Raw genomic sequence first — 22788 nt, forward strand, 5'->3', positions numbered from 1 at the left:
TGGAGCTAATACGCCATCCAGTGGTGGACGAGTATAACAGACTGCATTTTAAATACTGCATACCGACAGGAAACCACATTTCAGCAAGTGATTTCAACATGTCTGCGCATAATGAACCTTTATTTCAGTTTCCTACAAGCAAAATAAAGAACAGTGAATCATCTGTTAAATCACCAACTGATATGAATGCAGATTCAGTTCTGTAAGAAAACAAATGTCAGTTTCAAAGTACCACAGTCTGTCTTTCCAAAACAAGTAGAAGAAAAGACATACAGCAATGTGTCAAAGTATAGAAACAACCCTCATTATTAAACAGAGGGTGCCACGGATAAACGGTCTAATGAATGAGCTAAAAGTGGCCGTAATCAGCCCAAAGTGTAATTTTCATTGAAAAGATTTATTGTACTCAAAGTATTTCCCAGGAATCATTAATTCAGCATATCATTTCCAGTTTAAATATTCCTTTTTTCTCGCAGGCATTCGGGAATACTGGAATTGCATGGTGTAATGGAGTAAAGTGGCGAAGTGCCAGACAACTTCCCTTGCATGACTCATGTCTTACGGAGACGCTTAAAAAATCAGACCGTATTCAAAAGAGGTAAGACGCTGATCTTACAGAGACGTGATGTACAGTACTGTGTGTGTGTGCTCAGGAATGTACCGCTATATACATTTATAAAGATTTTATGAGCAGCGTAAAAGTGCACCGTCTTCAAAAGTGGAAAACAACTAAAAAAACAAGAGGAGTGACGCTCCTCCCCGTCAGCCAGGGCGCTTGTAGCACGCCTCGTGGTAGGACGTGGCGCTAACCACCCTGAACATGTCCCTCTGGACGAAAGACAGGAAGTTCTTCAGAGGGCAGAGGGGCTGGTTCGTGCGTGTGACGTGCGAGTGACAGAACAGCGTGTGATATGTCACGTCCTCGCCGTTGTACAGCACCCTGATGAACACCGCCCCGTCTTTCGCATTCGCCTTCTCCCCTTTCCCAGCTTTCTTCTTCTTCTGCTGTCTTTGCGCGGCCGGAGGACTCTTCCACAGCTCAAAGACTAACCGTGCCGCGAAACGTGGGAAGCGCGCCTCCTCTAGTCCAAGAGCGCTCAGCAGCGGGGCCACGGTGACGTCGTGGGCGGAAGACAGCGAGAAGACCTCCTCGCCTCCTGCACGCCGCGGTCTGCCCGCCTCGTTGTCCTTGGCAACGCGCTCCATCTTGCTGGCAGTCCGGTTGAGGTAGGGGTACATGGCCAAGATGGCGTATTTGTGGTACAGTCCAACTCTTCTCCGATCCACCTCATCGTCTAACTGCTGTCGACGGATGACGGCAAACTGCGCCATCGTCAGGCATCCGGTGGCGCCGTCTCCCGTGGGAACGCATGGGAAAGAGATGCCGTGGCACAGGTGGCACAGGAGGGAGTCTATGGGGTTGGCAGCCCGGAGCTGTCGGGTGAGCAGCCCTAAAGTCCGTGCCATGTCCGCGTAAGTCCTCTCTAGCTCGGTGTCGCTCACCCGGAGGCGGTACTGCCTCCTCTGCTCCTCCTCCAGGTAGCGGTTCCTGGCGGGGCAGTCGCAGGCCGAGCCGCAGAACAGCGTGCTCCACTGGTGCCGCACGGTCAGCTTGGTCCAATCGAAGTCCGGCAGCAGGCCGTAAAGGAAGGCCAGGCCGCTCTGCAGGGTGCGGCTCTTACCCGTGGTCTCGAGCCACACCTGGCGGGGCGACCAGTCTGCGGGGGGGAAGTTGTGCCGCCGGTAGGCTTTGTGGAGGAGCTGCCCGTTGCGGAGGTGCTGAACCACACCTGGGAAAAAAAAGTAAACAAGATGACTAATTGATATTTGTACTGTTTAACAAAGCATCTCAAGAATCTAAAGGTAATTATTACTGACTCATTTGCAGAATCGTTCAGTAGTACACGGGTTGGAGAGAAATCAACAAAAACTAAACAGAACTGAATGCCTCCTTTTTTTTATTTGACGCTTCTACTGATACTTTTTAATGAATCTTCCAAAAAGATTTAAACCCCAAATATAATCCTCATTAGAAAAAATAGATGAATTGGATTGAATTAGTTTTTAGTGTTCATAAATAGCTTATATTATATTAATGACTTTGAAAAGGTGTGCCTCCCTTTGTTTGCAACGAGCAGGAGAGAATACAAATCCTCATTGGTTATGGGGAATACAGCAAAAGGGATTAAGTTGTAAACTAAATATAGATATATTGTAAAAAATATTTAAAAAACGAATACAAAACAAAAATTGGAGGAAATGTTTACAAGAGATATACATACATTAAATAGTAAGCACTATTAGAATGAACATTGACTGTGAGAATGAAGTATGTGCAGTGATTTTAAAAGGCTCAACACCAACTAATTAACTTCATATTTAGTAAATGATATAATATATGAATATTAAATCTGTCTGGTTTCAATGAATGTGGACTAACACTTGACAACAAAATAATTGGTGTAGCCTAACCTCTGTCTGCACCGGTTTATAACAGAAGGAATATACATGCAAATTTAACAAAAAAAGGACAAATGCAGAGCAGCATTCAAATGTTGACTCAGAATTGGAATGTCTGAGTTATAAATGAAGCCTACTTTAAAACAACCCTGGGCACTGATTCTACTCAGTGGGTTAGGGTGTACCGAGGTTCAGCCCACCTGTCTGCGTGAGCTCTCCCATCTCACAGGCGCTGTGGTTGGGCAGGCGGGGGACAGAACCCAGTGGAGACTCCCAGTGGCCGCGGGCCCCCTGACCCATGTGACGGATGAAGGCGTTCAGCAGGGGGTGGGACGGCTTCCTGTGGGCGGGGAGGGGAGAGTAATGGTAAGAGACAGACCTGATCCACGGGTGTGCATCGTCAGTGTACGAATGTATCCCTTTGGCTTAGAGGTTACAGCTAATATTAGGACGAACATGGTGTAAATTCACAGATAGTTCTACTGTTTTGCAACGGTATAAGTCCACTTCAACCATACAGTCATGTGACTTAATGCAACACACACAGGCAAACATTCACACTGGACTCTCTCCTGTATTTTAAAGAAGATCCAATCACAGTTTCTCACAGACTCAGAGGAGCTTCCTGTTCAAACCAGAGCGTGTGCTGCTGTCTCAATGTCCCTGTGGATTTAAAACATGTGTGGTTTTGCAACAAGATAGTTTGATGACTTGAATGAGGCAGAAGTACAACTTAGGAAATAATCCTGGTGTAAAATAGCATTTTTTTTAATGTGTTTACATAAAATAAAGGTAAAGAAAAGAAAAGGAACTCAAAATGTAAACAGCAATATGTTTACAGTTAAACTAAAGCACTGATATGCAGAGGGGATATGTTCTCTTTATGTCTTCCAGTCGACGGACCCTTGCCTGAATTCATATTTCATTGAGGGTGGAACAAAAAGAAGAATGATTTGAAAAGAAATATCTAATTTACTGCAACAAATCTGGTTTACAAGAGTCCTTTTATGAATCCCCCAAAATTCTTTCTTAAGTATTTGTTTTTACAGCTGACCTTCTGACAGGTCACAGTATCAACAGAGCACATACACCTTATTTAGCAGCCTCAGTTTATCTTTATATTTTAAGTTTCTACTGAGGTTTTCGACTACAGCTGCCTTCCATCATTTTTTATAAAGACATCAGCGTAAAAAAGTATTAGATTGTTGTTACTGTGGTTGTATAAATGTTGTTTATGGTCGTTTTAGATTGCTCCCGTCAATAAAGAAGTGACCTGAATATGTTCTCAATTAACCATCACTGTAAACTCAATTTCTTCAGGTTTAAATAGCTTTTTTTAGTCATATGAAAGACAAATAATCCATATATATACTCTCATCAAACAGGGCTGTAGACATCTGTGGGTCAACGTCACTTCTCTCTTTAACAATGACACTGACTGCATTTACATTTCAGTCTCCAACGGCCTTCAGGGAGCACTTCCTTCATCCACCAGCAGGTGTCCCTCTAACACCGCTGCACTACAGCCCAATGTAAGAGGGAGGGAATGTGGGAAATGGAGACATAAAAAGATGAAAGAATGTGTTGCCTTGGGACACACACTTACGTTCACACACACACACACACACATACACATACACACTGACACACACACAGGGGTCACGGCAGCCAGAGGAGCAGTTGGTGATCTGATAGATTAGAGATGATTGAAGATTACACTTTAATATATCAAATCTGTGGGAGCTGCAGCTCAACTGTGCAGCTCAGATTAAAGAGAGAAAGACACACACACACACACACACACACACACACACACACACACACACACACACACACACACAGTTTCCATAGTGATCGCTGGTTCAGGGACAGCACATAAAAACACAACCTTCTGTCATCACCCTTAATCCGTTTTGTTTTTGCAACAAAGGGAGCACAGTAATCATGCATCTACTCTCTCCGGCTACAAGGCAGTCATTCTTCATACAGTTCCTGTTTTTGTGAAACTGAAAGCTCTGCTATCTGATCTCTTTGACGCTAACCTACATTTTTTAGTTTTGAGGGCTTTGTTCTTTGGTTGTCACGTTGCATCAGCAGCAGTCGTCACCATCTACTCTCTTCTGTGTGAGCAGTAATATCACCTGTATGGCACATGCAGTGCAAACAAAGAGGGGGAAAGGCGCTCTTTGAACCAGCGGCCAGGATGATTGATGATGTGAGTGCAGGTGCATCACAATATGTGTACTGTTCTTTATTTTAAAGAGGCCCTGTTACGCTTTTTGGGGTTTTGCCTTTCCTGTAGTGTGTTCTATATATTTGTAGTGCATGTAAATGGTCTGCAAAGGCCAAAATCCTTCATGAAACGCCTCCATGGACTCGGTTGTTTCCTTCAGGAACATAGTGACATCACTAACACTCACGCTTCTATTGACTAGCGCCCCAACACATTGTACGTGATAGGCTAAGGGGCGGGACATCTCTAACCTGTTCACCAATCACAACAGAGCCGGTCAGCTAACCAATCAGAGCAGACTGGACTCTGGTTTCAGACAGAGGGGGAAAATAGGAGCTGCAGCACAGGCAGTATGAGAAACATAAAGAGCTTTCTGAACATTAAAGCATGGAGACAGTAGAGACACTACGTACTGATATGAACCTGAACATGAGTGTTATCCTGTCCCCATTAAAACAAATATACCAGTAATCTGGTTGCATCCCTTTTTATGTTGATTACATAATCCTGTTACATGTAATAATTACTCCCCTCCTCCATCACCAGGAACATGAGAGGGGAAATGAGGGAGATACTGTGGCCAGCCGGTGCTGCTTTCTGCTGCAGATAAGTTAGCTGAGGGGAGTTTGGGGGAATCCAGATTTAATTGGCTGAATCAGGAGGCCAGACGTCAGCGCACCGGGACACTGGTGTGGACAAAGAGCCGGCCTGGTCTTCTATTAGGACGATTGTTGCTAACCAGAGATTACAGAGCCCAATTACATTAAGCGGGGATTATTACCACTGGATAGGACGGGCATGGAGCTTAGTGACGAGGGAGGAAAAAAGGAGGAAAACATGGGTAAAATGGGGGGTAGGAATGAACAGGAGAGGATAAGAGATGATGTGGTCCAAACACTGGAGAGAGCCAGGCTGAAAGGAGAGTAAATGGGATGCAGAAAAACTAAAAAAAGACTGTACTGCTGGAGGAGGGAGAGAAACGAGAGGGAGAGAGATGCTGTATACAGAAGAGAGCTCAGTTAACCGCAGACAGAGACAGTGGGTCTGCAAGCTGGTGCCAGCACACACACTCTCTCACACACACTCACACACTGAGCCCTCTCTAAGGATCCAGCCCTGGGCATATGCTAGTTCAGATCCCAGTAATTACAGGCTGCTGTAGATAAAAACAGAACTACCTACATTAAAATGAGAAGAGAACACACTGACATATTTAATAAGCTGGTAATATTCTCTATTTTCCTGCTAAAGGAGCACATCCAAACCACAAATAATCCAAACACACTTTGTAGCTCATTCCTTCCGCCTTAGTGTGGCGGCTCAGGAACACAACCTTTATCCAGTAAAGCGTCACACTTCCGTTTGGCTGTGCTTTGAGAAAGGACTTTGATAACGCGAATATATAGTAAGGTTGATTACTGATGTGTACCCAAATATATCTTAGATAAATAATCATCAGAACCAGGGATATGATATGAACTGTATTAGTGGAAAAGGCAAAAAGAAAAGAAGCAGCTAGAGTAGATTGTTTAATTCAACAACTAAAAGCAGGATAAGGATGATCATTAGCCGTCTGCAATATGAAGGGAGGAGAAATCTAAGATAATGCTAACATGGTCAGTAAAATATACAAAATACTTGCAAGTAAATGTTTATGCTTTTCCCTTTTCTACAGAGACTCAACGTTCCTCCAAAGGCAAACACGCATGCCACATTTGTGTTTTCAACTCTTCTTTTTCTCTTAACAATGACAGCCAACAACAACTAGATCTAAATGACCTCACAATCTACTGCTGAGTCAGCTTGTACACACACACACACACACACACACACACACACACACACACACACACACACACACACACACACACACACACACACACACACACACATTATTGATAAGAGAGTGGACTTTGTCTTTGATATCACAAGAGGCTCGTGTGCCGCTGCATGGCCTACATTCAGCTGAAGTTCAAAGGTAAAGTGCGATGAAAATATCTAATAGCTATAATTAAGAGTGTGTAGCAGACACACCTGTGTGTCACCGGGCCAACGCCGAAGATTACAGCGTCCAGATGTGCACAGCTGATTGGATAAATCTGAGGTCAGGTACAAAGGCCTAAAAAAAGGGGATTTCACACAGGGTATTTATTGACCATATGGTCTAAATAAAAACTCCCAACTGTGTGTGTGTGTGTGTGTGTGTGTGTGTGTGTGTGTGTGTGTGTGTGTGTGTGTGTGTGTGTGTGTGTGTGTGTGTGTGTGTGTGTGTGTGTGTGTGTGTGTGTGTGAAAAACATGTGAGAAAACAAAATATTCTGGATTCGAAAATAGAGGCTTGTTAGTTCATGTGAATCCACAGGAATAGTTTGCACAAATCTCCGCCTCCTCTTGAAGCTGAAGTTCAGAGGCTTGCTGGCTTTTAATAACTCCCAATCAGGCACTCTTATCTGGGCCTTTTGGGAGGGGAGGGGAGCCAATGAGAGACAGACTGTTAAGGACAGAGGAAAGGCTACAGCCGAGAGAACTAGGAAAATGAAATACAGAAAATAAGAATATTCGTTTGAGCCGTGAGAGTGTGTGTGTGTGTGTGTGTGTGTGTGTGTTTTCCACTCTCCTGGTTTGTGCAGCGGCGACGTTCTGCCTTCTCAAATGAAGCGAGATAACAACTCTGCCTCAACAGACCCATGCACACAAGTAATCGTGTCTTTATGTGTGTATCCGTCGGCACCAGAGCGCAGCAGAACAGATGTAGCTGAGCAAACCCACCCGCTGCCGCTGACACATCACACCGAGGGAGATGTTCAACGCCTACACACGCAACCTGATTTTTCAAATGTTAAACACACACAAGTGCTGCCTCACAAACACACTGAGCTTACTTTCTGTTTTTTGTGGGAGAAGCTGGGGGAGTAATTGGTGTCTCACCGGCTCTCCGGCTCGTTAAGCGCTACAAAGAGGGAGCGGGGGGCTCTGCTGGGGAAACCGGCTTCAATCCCTGTGGCATTCTGTGCCCTTAACTCTGACCTGGATTAATTGAAACTGTGGGAATAAAGCCTCTATCTTCTCTACACAAGAAACACATTCATTCCCCCTGTTAACCCCCTCCTTTCCATTCTGTGTTTTTTACAGATAACCAAAAACAAATGGCTGTTTTCACTGACTGTTGTCCTGTATATTCTGCCTTAGATGTGCCAGCCTCTTAATCTCTATAAAACAAGATCCAAAATCGAATAGATAAGTTATATTGACTTAAAACTGTGACCCAGTGAAAAACAGAGGAAAGCAAATTCTGGCTAAAAGACCTGGTATCAACATGAGTGATTTATTGTTGGTATGTCCTATTATTTAGTTTAGATATATTGTGATCTACTATTTTGGACAGTTGGTGCAGGTGTATGAATGAGGTGACAGGAAAGGGAGGACACACCACAAAGAACTACACTCTCTTGCAGAACTGGAAGAACTGCTCCAACCCCATCATCAAGTTTGCTGACGACACGACCGTCATCGGCCTGATCACAGACGGCGAAGAGACGGCGTACAGAGAGGAGGTCAGAGCCCTGACATCTTGGTGCCAGGACAACAACCTCCATCTCAACGTCAGCAAAACAAAGGAGCTGATTGTGGACTACAGGAAGAGGCAGAGAGAGGCACACACACCCATCACCATCGAAGGGACTCCTGTGGAGAGAGTCAGCAGCTTCAGGTTCCTCGGGGGAAACATCAGTGAGGACCTGACATGGACACATCACACCAGGGTCATACCCAAGACGGCTCGACAGCGGCTCTTCTTCCTCCGCAGGCTGCGGAAGTTCAACATGGACTCCAGGATACTCTGCAACTTCTACAGGTGCACCATCGAGAGTATCCTGACTGGCTGCATCACAGCCTGGTATGGTAGTTGCACCGCCCTCAACCGTAAGACTCTACAGAGGGTGGTGAAAACTGCTCAGCACATCACCAGGACGGCGCTGCCATCCATGGAGGACCCCTACACCCAGCGGTGTAGCAAGAAGGCCGGTAGGATAAGACCCCCATCACCCCAGCAACAATCTGTTCTGTCTGTGCATATGACCAATACAACTTTGAAACCTTGGTAATATAACAAAAGTAATAATCTCAAAACCAAGATTTTCCTGGCAACTAGTAAAGATGACATTGAGAAACATAGATATTTTCCACAGCATTGAGGACACGTGTGTACCTGCTGGTGGACAGGGTGCAGTCGATGGCGGGCCGCTTGGTCTTGGGGATGTAGTAGAGAGGGTAACGGTCACCATGGCGAATCATCACCTGCACCGACAGCAGCTTGTAGTCGGCGGGACTGTGACCTGGGGAGGAAACGCGCATCAGCATCCACAATTTCCCACAAGAAGAAAAGGAAACAATCGTTTTAATATCAGTGACAGATTCACCATAACTTATATTGTTGCTTTTGTTCTAAAAGAATAACATCAAAGACTTTATACTGGTTTTAACTGGAACACAAGTAGACCTTGAATAGGAAAGACAAGAACCTATTCAGCCATAGAGAGATATAATAGATGAAGAGCGTCTGACGTACATCAGTGTCTTTGTGACATGCATCAGGCCAATGTTTTCTGTGTTAAAGCTCTTGTAAACTAAGTTAAACTAACTACATTTCAAATAGTTAACTAAAAAAGTAACGGAGATAACGGAAGAGGACTGAAAAACATTCCCAAATGAAATGTTCTGTTTGCTAAGTTTGAAAATGAGCAAATGTTTGTGAAAGAGATAGCTATACAAACTTCCCTGCAAGTATGTTTTCCCTAAGTGGACATAATAATATCCTGCAGGGTTTTAGTAAGCATGTTAAAATAAACTCTACTCGGTCAAATCATTCAAATTGAAGGGGAAACTGAACCTCATGAGATCCAATAGGAGAGTTGATGCATGCCACGTCTTACAAAGGGACGTGTTTGTTTACCAAACTAACGGCCCTGGCACCGCAGAATAACATCTATCACATCTGTTCACTGTCTGTGAGTGAAGGGGAGGGGATTGTGTTTAACAGGAGACAATGATCATGACACTTCTAGAGGGTTGGTTTGTTTCTAACTGAATCTAAAAGACACTGGAGCCACCACGCAGAGATGAACAGAGTAAACTTTAATCAGAGGTGGCTGAAACAACTCGTCTGAGGCGGTGGAGATATTTGTATGATTGCCTCAGGCTGTGCTGACGTTACAGTTGTTAATAAAAAAAAACATGACTCCACACTGAGAGAGAGAGAGAGAGAGAGAGAGAGAGAGAGAGAGAGAGAGAGAGAGAGAGAGAGAGAGAGAGAGAGAGAGAGCCCTGTGGCATTATGGATGATGCAATCGAGTGGAAATGACTTTCCCACAATTAACACATCCCCCGAGTCCTGTCACACTAAATCTGACATGAGTACTATATTAAGTATTTAGACGCTGTCCATCAAACGGGGTGATGACAGCAGTGGGAGAGGGGATCTTACTGGGTCTTTAATGCTCTGAAATGGAGAGGTTATGACACTGAATTGGAGAAAAGAAACTTCACTACTTCAGACTGGAATGGATTTTTGTTTTGCTGGCTACTTCATCTCTTATATGTTCACCTCCTTTATAATTCTTATTCTTCTTTTTTTAAACCATAGTTGAATATGTATTTGATATTATTTAATTAACGTTATTTCCTCGCTGTGGGACAAAGACAATATTTGTTTTAATTAAAAAATTGTATCTATATGTAAAATTCTATATGTAAAAAAGCTCTAAATCCCATCACGTCCACAGATTGCAGTCCTGGTTGGGATGAGACAGAAGTTGTGAGTGAGGGTGCAGGTCTCACCCTCCCAGGCCTGTTCGGTGCGGTTGGGGGTGTTGCAGTAGCTGTAAGCCTCCGCTATGGGGTTCGGCTCCTGGGTGGGAGGCACGGGGAACACTCTCTTCCTGCTCTTCCCCACGGCGCCCCCAACACCTCCATCTGCGGCCTGGAAGAGGCGCTCCTCCAGGAGGGGAGTGGTGGGGAGCAGGTTCACTGTGGAAACACAGATAGAAGGACAAAATGCTAAATATAAATCCTGTTAAAACAGGCGATTCATTTTCAGGTTCTTATTAGTATTTAGTGCCTCTACTGTGACACGTTTACTCTCTTTAATGTTCAAAGAGCTCTTTATTTTTCTCATACTGCCTGTGCTGCAGCTCCTCTTTTCACCCTCTGTCTGAAACCAGAGCCCAGTCTGCTCTGATTGGTTAGCTGGCTTGCTCTGTTGTGATTGGTCAACCTGCTTAGAGATGTCCCGCCCCTTAGCCAATCACGTACAATGCGTTGGAACGCTAGCCAATAGAAGTGCCAGTGCTACAGTACATAAGCAGACCATTTACATGCACACAAACCTATATCACACACTACAAACCCAAAAGCAGAATAAGGCTTAAGTACAGGTGGAAACTGGACTAAGGCCCCAATATAAGGTGGATGGATTGCTATAAATTGCCACTTAAAACCAGAAATGTGGCACTAGATGGTAGGTGATCACCAAAGCCATTACAATCCATCCATCCGTCCGTCCGTCCATCCGGAAAGTTCTGGAGCAAGGACTCGAAACACACGAGAGCACGGGAGAGCTCGACTTGATGGAGGACACTGAAATATTTCTTTAAAGTTACGTCCAGAGAACTGACATAGACTTCTGCTGCAGCCACAAGGTGAGATGAAGATCTTTTCAGGTTCGAGACAAACCTATTTTCTCAAGGGAAGAGATAAAGTGGTATTCGAGGTGGCATGCCTGAACGCTGACTACGGGGGTAGAGGAATATCTGGGGGCCTTGAATGTCTGTACACAACTGGCATTGCAATTCATCACATATTTATTCCGAAAGACCAGCATTACCTTCCTTAGAGACGTGCTGATAACTGGTCAATTAAATAGCAGATTTAAGAATGATTTAGAGAACCCTAATTCCTAAATGGGAAGAAGAACAGCAGTACGGCCAACTGAACCAGCAGTGACGGAGTGCATGGTATTAGGAAAAGCATTTCCACTGTAGTTCCTCTCCATGTTGACAGCTCTATAGCCCAAATCCCCTCAGTGTGGGTTGCCGGGACACCAGTGACCTGTGACCCCGGGCAGCAATGGTCCAATAAGAGCAGAGATGTGGGAACTGGAAGGTCCCATTCACAAAGATCCAACTCTGAAGAAAAGGAAGCTGGCCCTTTGGCAAGAGGGAAATAAAATCCTACTTATGGAACACACACACACACTGACACACACACACACATCAGAAATTCAAACAGGCATCTGTGCAAATATTACATCCTGCTGCAGAGAAAGCAGAGAGGCGCTGCCTGCCTCGTAAAGCACAAAGAGCTAATGGTCTCTCATCGCTATAACAACCCTCGGACAGCCACTGTCTGCACACGGTGTGTATACTGTAGCGTGTGTTGTGTGTGTCTCTCTTTCTCGCTCTCCTGCAACAGTTTTTCCATCTCCCCTTCGTCTCCAGCTGAGCTCATAAAGTTCAGATTTGCAGACATGGACGTTTTCTGTAAATATCCACCCACGTTTATGAGCTCCCAGCACCGGGTTTCTGAGATAGCGCCCGATAAAGTTTGACAACTGACTGAACACCGACTCATTTTCTGCTTTTCTGTTTGGGATCATTGGACATTTCATAACACAACATTTCCTTCTGCTTTGGGACATTCTCACATACATGCTTCACCCTTTTCCTACATTATATATATAAATGAATTATTCTAAAAAGGAAAAACCAAATCATCAATTAGCCCAAAATCATTTGAAAACATAGAGAAACTCTTTTCATCGAGTGGAGTTGCTCATTTTCTGTAAGTAGATTATGTTTCAAACAGTTAGGACAAAATAAAGTATATGAATGTGTCACCTTTTGCAAATATGATGGACATTTGTTTGCAATTTTGTATAAATAAACAAACAAAACAAAACTAGAACCAAGTAAACAACAGACTGATTACAATGCTGAATTTACTGCTTTTGTTTTGAGTTGCTAAAAATGATAGCATCGCTTATTTAACCATCATGGAGCACGACACATTCTTGTACAAAAGCTAAACACAGTGTACCATATAGCTTTGGAAAAGCAATTTGAGATCACAAACAAAAAACCAACAAGAACAACAACATGTTCGGAGTAGAGCCGCTGTTTATCTACAGGAGGCAGACTCTCAGTTCTGCAGCTTCAACTCACTTCTGATTTTTCCAACTGCAAAACATTCTCCCAACAGCTGAGCTCAAGCTGTGGCAAAGACTTAGCAACAACAACTCCTTGACTTGAATAAATAAAGTCCAGATCTTTGTTACGACCTGCTGGTGATTTTCTATATGAAGCAATAGAATAAACTCACCGCCGACGAGGAAGAGGAGAAGGTGTACGGCGACAGCAGAGACCATTTTGACGACTGCTCAGCCACGCACACTGGAGCTTATTCATTACCAAAAACCTGTCCCCCTCTACGCTCTGCACCACATACACTGCCCCCCCCCCCCCCCCCCCCCCCCACACACACACACACACAAACACACGCCTGCCTGAACTAACCAAAGTTCTGGAGGCCAGCTCAGCCACAGTCACCTCCACAATGGCGCTTTTGTAAGTCGCTGCCCAACATTACCGAGTGCATACGCAGCACTGGCACACTCACAAACAGACACACACACACACACACACACACACACACACACACACACACACACACACACACACACACACACACACACACACACACACACACACACACACACACACACACACACACAAACACACACACACACACATGACAAATGACTGCACCCACACTAAAAGAGGCAGTAGGAAAAAGCTTGGAGGGATTTCCAACTTTACACTCACCTTCCCTTAAATCTTACAAACACAAAATTCTGCTGCTTTGAACAAAGTTGACGTCTCAGTTTGACACTTATAAATATTACATTCCTCTAGAATTTTAAAGGTAAAACACATCGCTTAGACACACACACACATACACACACACACACACACACACACACACACACACACACACACACACACACGCACCTTTACTCATCAGTTAAACATGGTACACCCTGTTCAGTCTGGAGCCCATTAAAATGCACACACAGCTTGACTTCTACATGGAGGAGAAAGCAAAGAGGGTGCTCTGCCTGGAAGAGTGTGTGTCAGCTCCCTCAGTGATCCAGAGAGGAGAACAGGTATTCACACAATGTGGTTTCACCTGAATTTGTCCAACTGGGTTTTAATGGCAACCTGCAGCCGTCCATCTTTTCAGCCCTCTCACATCATATCAGCTGCACACAGAGAATCACATGCATCATCTCTTGCTCGCTGCAAACTAATCCACATTAAGACCGTTTACTGCTTTATAAACAATCTGCAGGGATACAGGGATTATCCGTGTGCTCATTTAATTCAGCAGTAATGCCGGGCAACACAAGGAAAGCTAGGGTTGTGCTGATGAGACCCCTGATTGATTTACCGTGTTGATTCAATCCCTGGAGTTTTTTCATAAGGACATCGATCTGATATTACCGTATCTTTCAGTCTATGTTAATTTGAACAGTCAGAATGTTCTTCCTGTTGGATCTCACGGTATCTGTGCGGCACATGCTCAAACATCATTCAGGATATTTTACAAACAAAAACTACTAAAGGAGGGATTTTGTACCCTTGTGGTTACAGCATATGTTCCAGTCAAGCCTTTGTAGCATATCATATCACATCATTTTCCTTTGATTCTGGAGAAGAGTCTTAAAGTTATTGGAGAAGTCATGGCTGCAGTTCGACTGGATTCCTAGGTGTAAGAGCAGCATGAGCACAGCAGTCTGCCATCGTTGCTTTTGTGAGGAACATTTGCGGTGGTGGTTTGGTGAAATGCAGCGAGCCAAATACTGATGTCATGATGTATCTGGTCTGGGGTTTTGAACGATGGAAAAGCAAACTGGTTCTTCTGGTGGTTTTGCAAGTTGAACCGACAGTGATCCAAAGAGCAAGGAACTAGAACGGACTCCTTTCAGTGTACATTGTCAAAAAAAAACAAAGACAACCAACAATAAAGTCCTGAGTGCAAAGTCTGTTGGACATGAGTTAGCTTGTTGTTGGGTGGCTAAGTTTAAGCTAAGAGTTGCATTCATCAAATCTGATTACGCGACACTATTGCCACACACAGTTTTTTCCCTACAGGGCTTTTAAAGTGCCCTATCTCATAACGTTACTTTAGAGTAATCTAACAGCGCAGGCCGTTATTTCAGACGCCATCCAGATGTCAGCTCTCTGTCTCTGGCGACACAGGGGCGATCCTCCGTGCAGAACGTAAGAATGTGAAGAATGTGGAGAAAATGATCTGCAAAGTGCTCCGACCTCTGCCTGTTTAACGCTTAACAACGCCCGGTGGTAGGTCGTTGTTCTTTTGGAAAAGTTACAGAAGCTGACGTTAAGAAATTTCACCTGCTATCAAATGTTTTCTCCTCGCCTATAAACTAGGGGAGATCTTTTTGAAGCTCAACATTGATGTTGTGACGATAGTGTGGTTGTTTAACACAATGTTTAAACACAAAATCATTGGTTATGTGGATAATTAAGTGGGTAAAGGTAAAGAAAAGAACAGCTACTTGTACTGTTTGTCTTGGAAAATATATCTAACTGATAATAACAGCTAGAATCGTCTGGAACATTCTGATTATTTTACAGTTATACAGCCTTTTATGGAAGATCCTTTTTAGATCCGACCGAAAAGTTCTGAGATTAAAGTCTGAAATCAGAGATAAAACTGAAAAATCTGACTTATTTCTTAGAATTCTGAGGAAAAAGTCAGAATTTTGACTTGAATCTCTAAATGCCCATGTGGCATTAAACCTCTTCTGTAGCCTTTCAAATCAGGACACACCATCATAATATCAGAAGTCTCTTAGAACTATATTGATATAATAACGATGTATCACCCAGCCCTACCTCCAACCGGCATTTATTTAATTCCAGCTCCTTCTATCTTTGTGGGTCAGCCTCTCCTTCTACCTCTCTACACTCCCCTGACACTCCCTCTTCCCACGGTGAGTCTGCCAGCACTCCTGCAGCACTTAACTCCCAACGAGCTCTGCTTCACCTTCCCCTCTCTGCCGCTAACATCTCAAAATAGTTCTCCGTCTCTGTGTTTCAGCGCCTCTCCTGCAGCTGTCCTCTCTGGAGACTCTGTCACATCTTCCCTCGCGTGTCAGTCAGACGTCTTTCGCAGTCTTTGTGTTTGCAGCCTTCCCTGTTTTAATCTGAGGTAGCCTGTAGCCAGAGAGAGGCGTTTACTCCACCATCGATCCACAACCGTCACTCAGTCTCTCATGGAAATGATAAACAAACTATATTCAAATACCTGGATGAGCTTTTATCCATAAGATGGGGAAAAGCTATTGCATGCACACAGACTTCAGACTGAAATGCCGACGGTAAAGAAGAGGATTTTAAAGAATGATCCTGAGACGTGGAACAAAAGCAGAATCTATTAAACATGAGGAGAAATCCCAAACGCTTTCATGCCATGCTTCTCCTGGTTTATAGCTCAAATCTTCCTCTACACTATGTGTGATGAATAAATAATGACAGCTCTTTTCTCCAGCAGCACTACTGTTTAAAACGTGTACCTACTTCGAGAGGAAAACCCACTAAACTGCCATCCAAAATGTCATCATTTTGTCTACAATGTCTTGAGTAATGCCCCAGAATGTGTGTTTGTTCAAGTGGGTATTTGATGCCAAATTAAGACATTTCCTCTTGTCCTAATCTGAGAAATATCGTCTGCTCAAGACAGGAATGCATGTGACTGCTTGAGTCTTATCAGTCTATCTTTTGGCAAGTTTGTGCAAAATTTTAAGAAATGTTCACATGGTTTTTCTGAGATATCATGTGTACAAGAAAGGGATAGTATCATATTGCATAAAAACATAATCCTGGTGCGGGAAACATTAAAACCAGAGACAGTAGGAACTCTGGAAGAAGGGCGTGTCTGCAATACCTACACTCTTCCATTTCTGTCGTCGTGGCCTCTTTAAACTCAGAGTTTCATTAAAGGAGAAGATTACAGGGCAGGAGATGAGAGTGGGTTTGATAGCCAGACATTAATAAGACTTACCAAACAACCTCACGGGCGACTGAGCACACATTATTATGTAGTGGAGGGGGAGAGAGGGAGGGATGATGGAGAAGCAAGTTTGTATTTCGGTGAAAGGCCCACTTGCTCTTAGTATCCTTTGGACACTTCTTATTTTTCATGGCATTTAAAGCACCAGAAGACGAGGGATTAGGAAGAAATACAAGCTTTGACATTTGAATCAAATGAGAGGACAGTATCCTAAAAAGAACCTGATGGACTGCTCACAAGGTGTTGGCAAACATGCAGTCCAGAACACCAGCTCTGTGGCTCTGATTCCTCTTTAATCCTAAATGTGTGACGGCGCATGATTCATACGAGTGTAATCCTGTAGGCTGGTCCAGACAAGCACCCCGAGTCTTCTGATGTGAGGGGAGCCGGAATTGGTCCAAAAAGCCTGCAGTTAGTTAGTATTTAATACAGTTCCCTTAGTCTTAAAGTCAACAAGGACAGGTACAGGAGAACATTCCTGCCCCCTGCAATAACTCTGTACAATAATTCCCCTCTGGCTGTCAGACAACTCACTGCTCCATAGCCTCTCTGTGAACTGGACTCAACATGCACTCCTTCACTCTGAATACTGTACATTATACTGATTTACATTATTGCCTTTTTGTACATTTGTATATTTCATTTTCATCCATTTTATTTTTAGTTCTAATTATTTGTTATTTGTTTTGCTTCTCTTCGTATTTCGCTGCTGCAACGCAAACATTTCCCAGTTTGGGATAAATAAAGTACCTCTGATTCGGAACAGTTTTTGGTTAGATGGCTGAAATAAGGTCTGTGGTTAATACAAGCTTTCCTGTTGAATAAATAAATAGTAAATACCCAACTGGTGAACTTCTGAAGCTCTTACGTGTCTTAAAGTTGGTGGTTGATATCAACTGAATAAATGAGACGAGTAAACGTCATCACGCAGGACATGAGCCGCCTTTAGCTTAGCGGTGGTGTCGTGATGTAGTTCCTTTATAGCCCAACGTTAGCTTTATACCTCCTAATTGCATTTAAACTTCAAAAATCATAAAGTGATGTTAATGTGTGAAGAATATCCTGCTTACCAAACCTGAAGGCATCCTAAATGTGTGTTTGCAAAACTTTATTCTTCAAGAGACAGAAATCAAAGTAATCCCATTGCTTTTTGGGGAAGCCCTTGTCATGCCAACTTCTGGTTCGGCCTACAAAAAAGCGTCATCAGTGCATCATTGTTCTGGGGTTTTCAGGGAAGAAGAAAAAAGTGACTCTATCTTAAACATTTCACATGAGAACACACATTTCCATTCGTACCGCACACCTCAACACCCTCTGTTTTTCCAATCAGGCCTGTGAGGAGCGTCTGTCTCCACTCACTGAGCGGTGTTTCCTCTGACTCACTGAGGCGAACACAATACCTGAACAATGACTTCATGTGGGGGAAAGACACAATCGTGAACACCTAGGCATTACCCAGCAGATGTGTCCACCCAGTCTCTTCCACAGTCAGACCGTGGCTGCTGGATATTTATAGGAAGCCTTTGGGGGATTCGGCTTTGTTTCAGTATGAATGGAGTCCTCTCAATGGGAGAGCAATGAGAGGACATGGACACAAAAGAACTGAGCAAGTTCTCTATTGAATGAAATGAAGTTGTTCAAGTAGAATGTCATTTTGTAGAAGCTAGCAACACAAAGGCTCCCTGGACAAAAAGTCAATTAAGATTTTTCTATTGGATTTAAAATATTACAGAAAACAAGATCACTGGAAATCACAAATGTATGATGCTAACACGTTTAGATCAGCACGATTATTTCCACAACTAACGCCACTCTTATAACAAGTAAGTAAAAAGCTTACCACCTTGAGGAACTACAGCACTGTCACATGACTTCACGTAACCACCGCTAAGCTAAAGGAGGCTAATGTTGGGCTATAAAGGAACTACAGCACGGTCACATGACTTCACGTCACCACCGCTAAGCTAAAGGAGGCTAATGTTGGGCTATAAAGGAACTACAGCACGTCACATGACTTCACGTCACCACCGCTAAGCTAAAGGAGGCTAATGTTGGGCTATAAAGGAACTATAGCAAGGTCACATGACTTCACGTAACCACCGTTAAGCTAAAGGCCGCTAATGTTGGGCTATAAAGGAACTACAGCGCTGTCACATGACTTCACGTCACCACCGCTAAGCTAAAGGCACTAATGTTGGGCTATAAAGGAACTATAGCAAGGTCACATGACTTCACGTAACCACCGTTAAGCTAAAGGCACTAATGTTGGGCTATAAAGGAACTACAGCGCTGTCACATGACTTCACGTCACCACCGCTAAGCTAAAGGCACTAATGTTGGGCTATAAAGGAACTATAGCAAGGTCACATGACTTCACGTAACCACCGTTAAGCTAAAGGCACTAATGTTGGGCTATAAAGGAACTATAGCAAGGTCACATGACTTCACGTAACCACCGTTAAGCTAAAGGCCGCTAATGTTGGGCTATAAAGGAACTACAGCGCTGTCACATGACTTCACGTCACCACCGCTAAGCTAAAGGCACTAATGTTGGGCTATAAAGGAACTATAGCAAGGTCACATGACTTCACGTAACCACCGCTAAGCTAAAGGCACTAATGTTGGGCTATAAAGGAACTACAGCACGGTCACGTGACTTCACGTCACCACCGCTAAGCTAAAGGCGGCTAATGACCAACATGATGATGTTTGGCAGTCTCCCTTAATCACTCGTTAGCAACAATCGTTTAAAAGACAAAATATGTTTGAAAGATGTTAAAAAGGGATGTTTACTGACACATTTGACGTAAAATCTCTTAAACATGTGGTTATCAAAGACAGACTTATTTCAGGTATCTAACAAAAACTCGTAAAATGATATGATGCTAAAATGCTAACTCGTTTCCGGATTTAGGACTCATTCCTGCACCCCTCTAGAGCTTTTTGTTTTTTCATTTTTTAAATTAAAATCTGAATACTCAGCCTAAAAAGCAGTGGAGTTGCACTTACAGAACTGGAGGCTCAGACTGATGATGGCTAGCGCGGCCCCCCCCACCACCACCAGTAGCAGGAAGCGGTTACGAGCCAGCATCTTCTCGTGTGATTGGTCCTCCTTCCTGTCCGTCAGCCATCCAGATCACCGCCCATCCCTGCTGTCTGGACACAACGTGTGGATGAGTTTATGAGAATGGATCTGAAGTGTGGAAATAACTTGCTCGTTGTTCTCAGTGATTATACTGTTGGAGATTAGGGAATTTTTCTTGGCATGATGAAGCTAGCGATACTAAGGCTCTGGTGCTTAGGATGAACAGCTGTCACACTTCCCCACTTTTGAAAAAGGAAATGACATATTGGAAACATATTGTTACTGCCAATCATTAAAATACTCATGGTGGGGGGTTTCCATTTCAGACAAAATTGAGACATCTGTGCAGTTGGCTGCCACTCTATTTTGGGCTTTTTTCTACATTTAGGCAAATAAGCAACATTACAAGTATACCATTACAAGAGTTAGCCTAAATGATTTGGCTTTATGGACGTTTGTTAAGAGAGAAAAAAGACTTTGCTTCAAAATGACCCTGCCAAGTGTTGCTCCTGGTCTTTATTACTCACACTCTTTAAACTACAGCAGATTGCATCTACCCTCGTGTCACGAACCGGGTGGAAAATGGGAAAGAAACTGGAGTATGTAATAACTTTTTCGGTAATGCTGCTGTGTTGCAATTCTGTATATTCGCCTCTTTCATGAAAGTTGTATTTGTGCTTAGGTCAGTGCAAAATAGTAAATCAAAAGGTTTTCTGATTGACCGACTACTGGAAGAAAATCTGACAACTCATATACACAAAGTCACTCACTAGTATGCAGTTATTTGTGTGTTTAAGTACATACTGAAATGATAAAGCCACTAGCGTATGTTGTTGATATTTTCATAGAAGTGGTATGGGTTTGTAGTTTAGTGGACAGATGAAGGGAATTCTTACGGTAGGTAGATCAAGTCAAAGGTTTCCCGTGCCTCACATACACTGGGACAGCCTTTAAGATTTTCCACCCTGAACCCAGCAGTTATGCACATCCATGAATAGTCTGGGTTGGAAACCAAGCTGAGACATGGGGGAGGAAGGAACTTAAACTGCAGTAAATGTAGCCCTACACAATAAACCCTACCATTAGGATGTCTCAAAATACTCCCAGACAGAAGTGTTTAGGCCTACATCTAAACCAAGGTGCAGTAAAGTGATGCCTCGGGGAGAATTGGAGCAACAAATATGCACCTTGTGACCTTTTCAACTGTCCGCCGACTAACATGTAGTTCAGGTTGTGTTACACCAATCTCCAGTCAGTTTAAGGCTGAGTTCCTTATCAATTAAGTATACAATCATCATATATTCACACATTTATAGCATTTATTGTACAAGAACTGTAGTCACTGGTTGGTTTGTCATACGAAATCCAACGAAAGACACTTATTGACATTAAATATTGCTTACATCCCTGTTTCAGACTGCAACATGCAGCTTAAAAACTCCCAGGGTTAACGTGTACTTTGTTGTACTGACTGATATTGATTTTTGACGAGGGATGCAAGAACCTGTTGCCTTGATATATCTGAATGAAAATGGGCTTAATGGACACCAACGAGTCTACCTTTTCCAAGCCCACTCTATGTGAACCCCACTTTTAAGCATAGTTATCTTTGTCTCTGTTTATAATTAACCGCTGTGAGCTCCGGGATAATCACAGCTTCATGAAACTTATCAACCACAGACTAAAGACATGTGGCTTTCATAGGTACATCAGCAATAAGGGGGCAATCTCCAGAACAGAAATGCCTGCAATCACGTGGCAGAAACCAAATCACAGCAACGATTTTGAAGGAGTTTCTCAGGGTGTTTTGGTCAGACATCGTCCAGAATCTGTGTAACAAATGCTCAGAAATGCAACATGTTATAAGTCATGTATCCTCGAAATGCAGTCAAACCCTTGTGTACTTTTTACATTTCACAATCATAACCAAAAACCTGACAGAGCTGGTGTAACATTAACCTTCCCAGCTGTCGGACTGTACATCACCTCTGTGTGATGTAACCTACACTGACCTGACGAAGGATTATCTTGAAATTCCCCACAAAGGTGCAGATTACCGCTCAGTTGCTCATACATCCTGTAGGCGACACACACCGTATACAGGCTGGTCCCCTGAGGAGTTACAGTTAAATGTGACTTAACACCGTAAATATTCTGCTGATGTTAAAAAGTGTGTGAGTTTGATGGGCTGGACAAGCATAATGTCCACTGCTTTCTAGTCTGTGTATTTGTATTGTATATTCAACACATATACTCTACACATATCCTTCATTGTTGGTACTGTATGTAAGTATTCACTGTTTTGCCTATGTTGTTTATTTTATTCTGCATAAATGTAAATCTTTATAGTTTATTTTATTTACTTCTTATGATGGAGGTCTTTTTTATTCTGCTGTGTTGGAAAATGTCCCAAATTGGGATGACTTAAGTATATATGATCATATTTCTTACTGGAAAAAACACGGAATAAATAATAATAATAATAATAAAGGTTAGTTATATAGCACCATTCAAAACATGCTTTAACAAATACAAAGACAGCAAGGGATTAATCAACAGCATGAGAATATACAATCAAACACATAGAACATGATTAAACTAAAATACAGACTAGAATAAAATAAGACTCCCTTAATTCGTCACTTCAGGAATGGTTTCCCCAGCTCGTACTTTTGTTCTAATACTACGTTAATACTATATATAACACGGTAACTACGTAATGCTGCAATAAGTTAAAACACGGTGATCACGATCTGCTGGGAAACGTCGCTTGGCTAACAGTTAGCTAGCTAGTTACACTAACTACTGCAGTAGGTTAGCTACAGCTGACTGGTTCATAAAGAACAATGGACGTGGAGATA

At 43.1% G+C, this 22788-nt stretch overlaps 1 protein-coding gene across 4 annotated transcripts in view; it reads right to left on the bottom strand.

The window, feature by feature from the left end:
• Positions 1 to 103: 103 nt before the first annotated feature.
• The window catches only part of pxylp1 (2-phosphoxylose phosphatase 1), a 23035-nt gene continuing 350 nt past the window's right edge, over positions 104 to 22788 (bottom strand). The window contains exons 2-7 of one of the 4 annotated variants that reach the window (XM_063906380.1): positions 21940 to 22039; positions 19852 to 19998; positions 10528 to 10716; positions 8900 to 9026; positions 2661 to 2800; positions 104 to 1790 (exon numbers count right to left, since the gene is read on the bottom strand). In XM_063906380.1, coding sequence (XP_063762450.1) covers positions 763 to 1790; positions 2661 to 2800; positions 8900 to 9026; positions 10528 to 10716; positions 19852 to 19933 — 1566 coding nt within the window. In that variant the 5' untranslated portion in view covers positions 19934 to 19998; positions 21940 to 22039 and the 3' untranslated portion in view covers positions 104 to 762. Of the gene's footprint in view, positions 1791 to 2660; positions 2801 to 8899; positions 9027 to 10527; positions 10717 to 13065; positions 13140 to 19851; positions 19999 to 21939; positions 22040 to 22788 lie in introns of those variants that run through there. The other 3 variants (XM_063906378.1, XM_063906381.1, XM_063906382.1) reach the window with 3 other exon arrangements.

Source organism: Eleginops maclovinus, chromosome 18 (genome assembly GCF_036324505.1).
Source record: "Eleginops maclovinus isolate JMC-PN-2008 ecotype Puerto Natales chromosome 18, JC_Emac_rtc_rv5, whole genome shotgun sequence".
In the NCBI taxonomy this organism is placed as follows: Eukaryota; Metazoa; Chordata; class Actinopteri; order Perciformes; family Eleginopidae; genus Eleginops; species Eleginops maclovinus.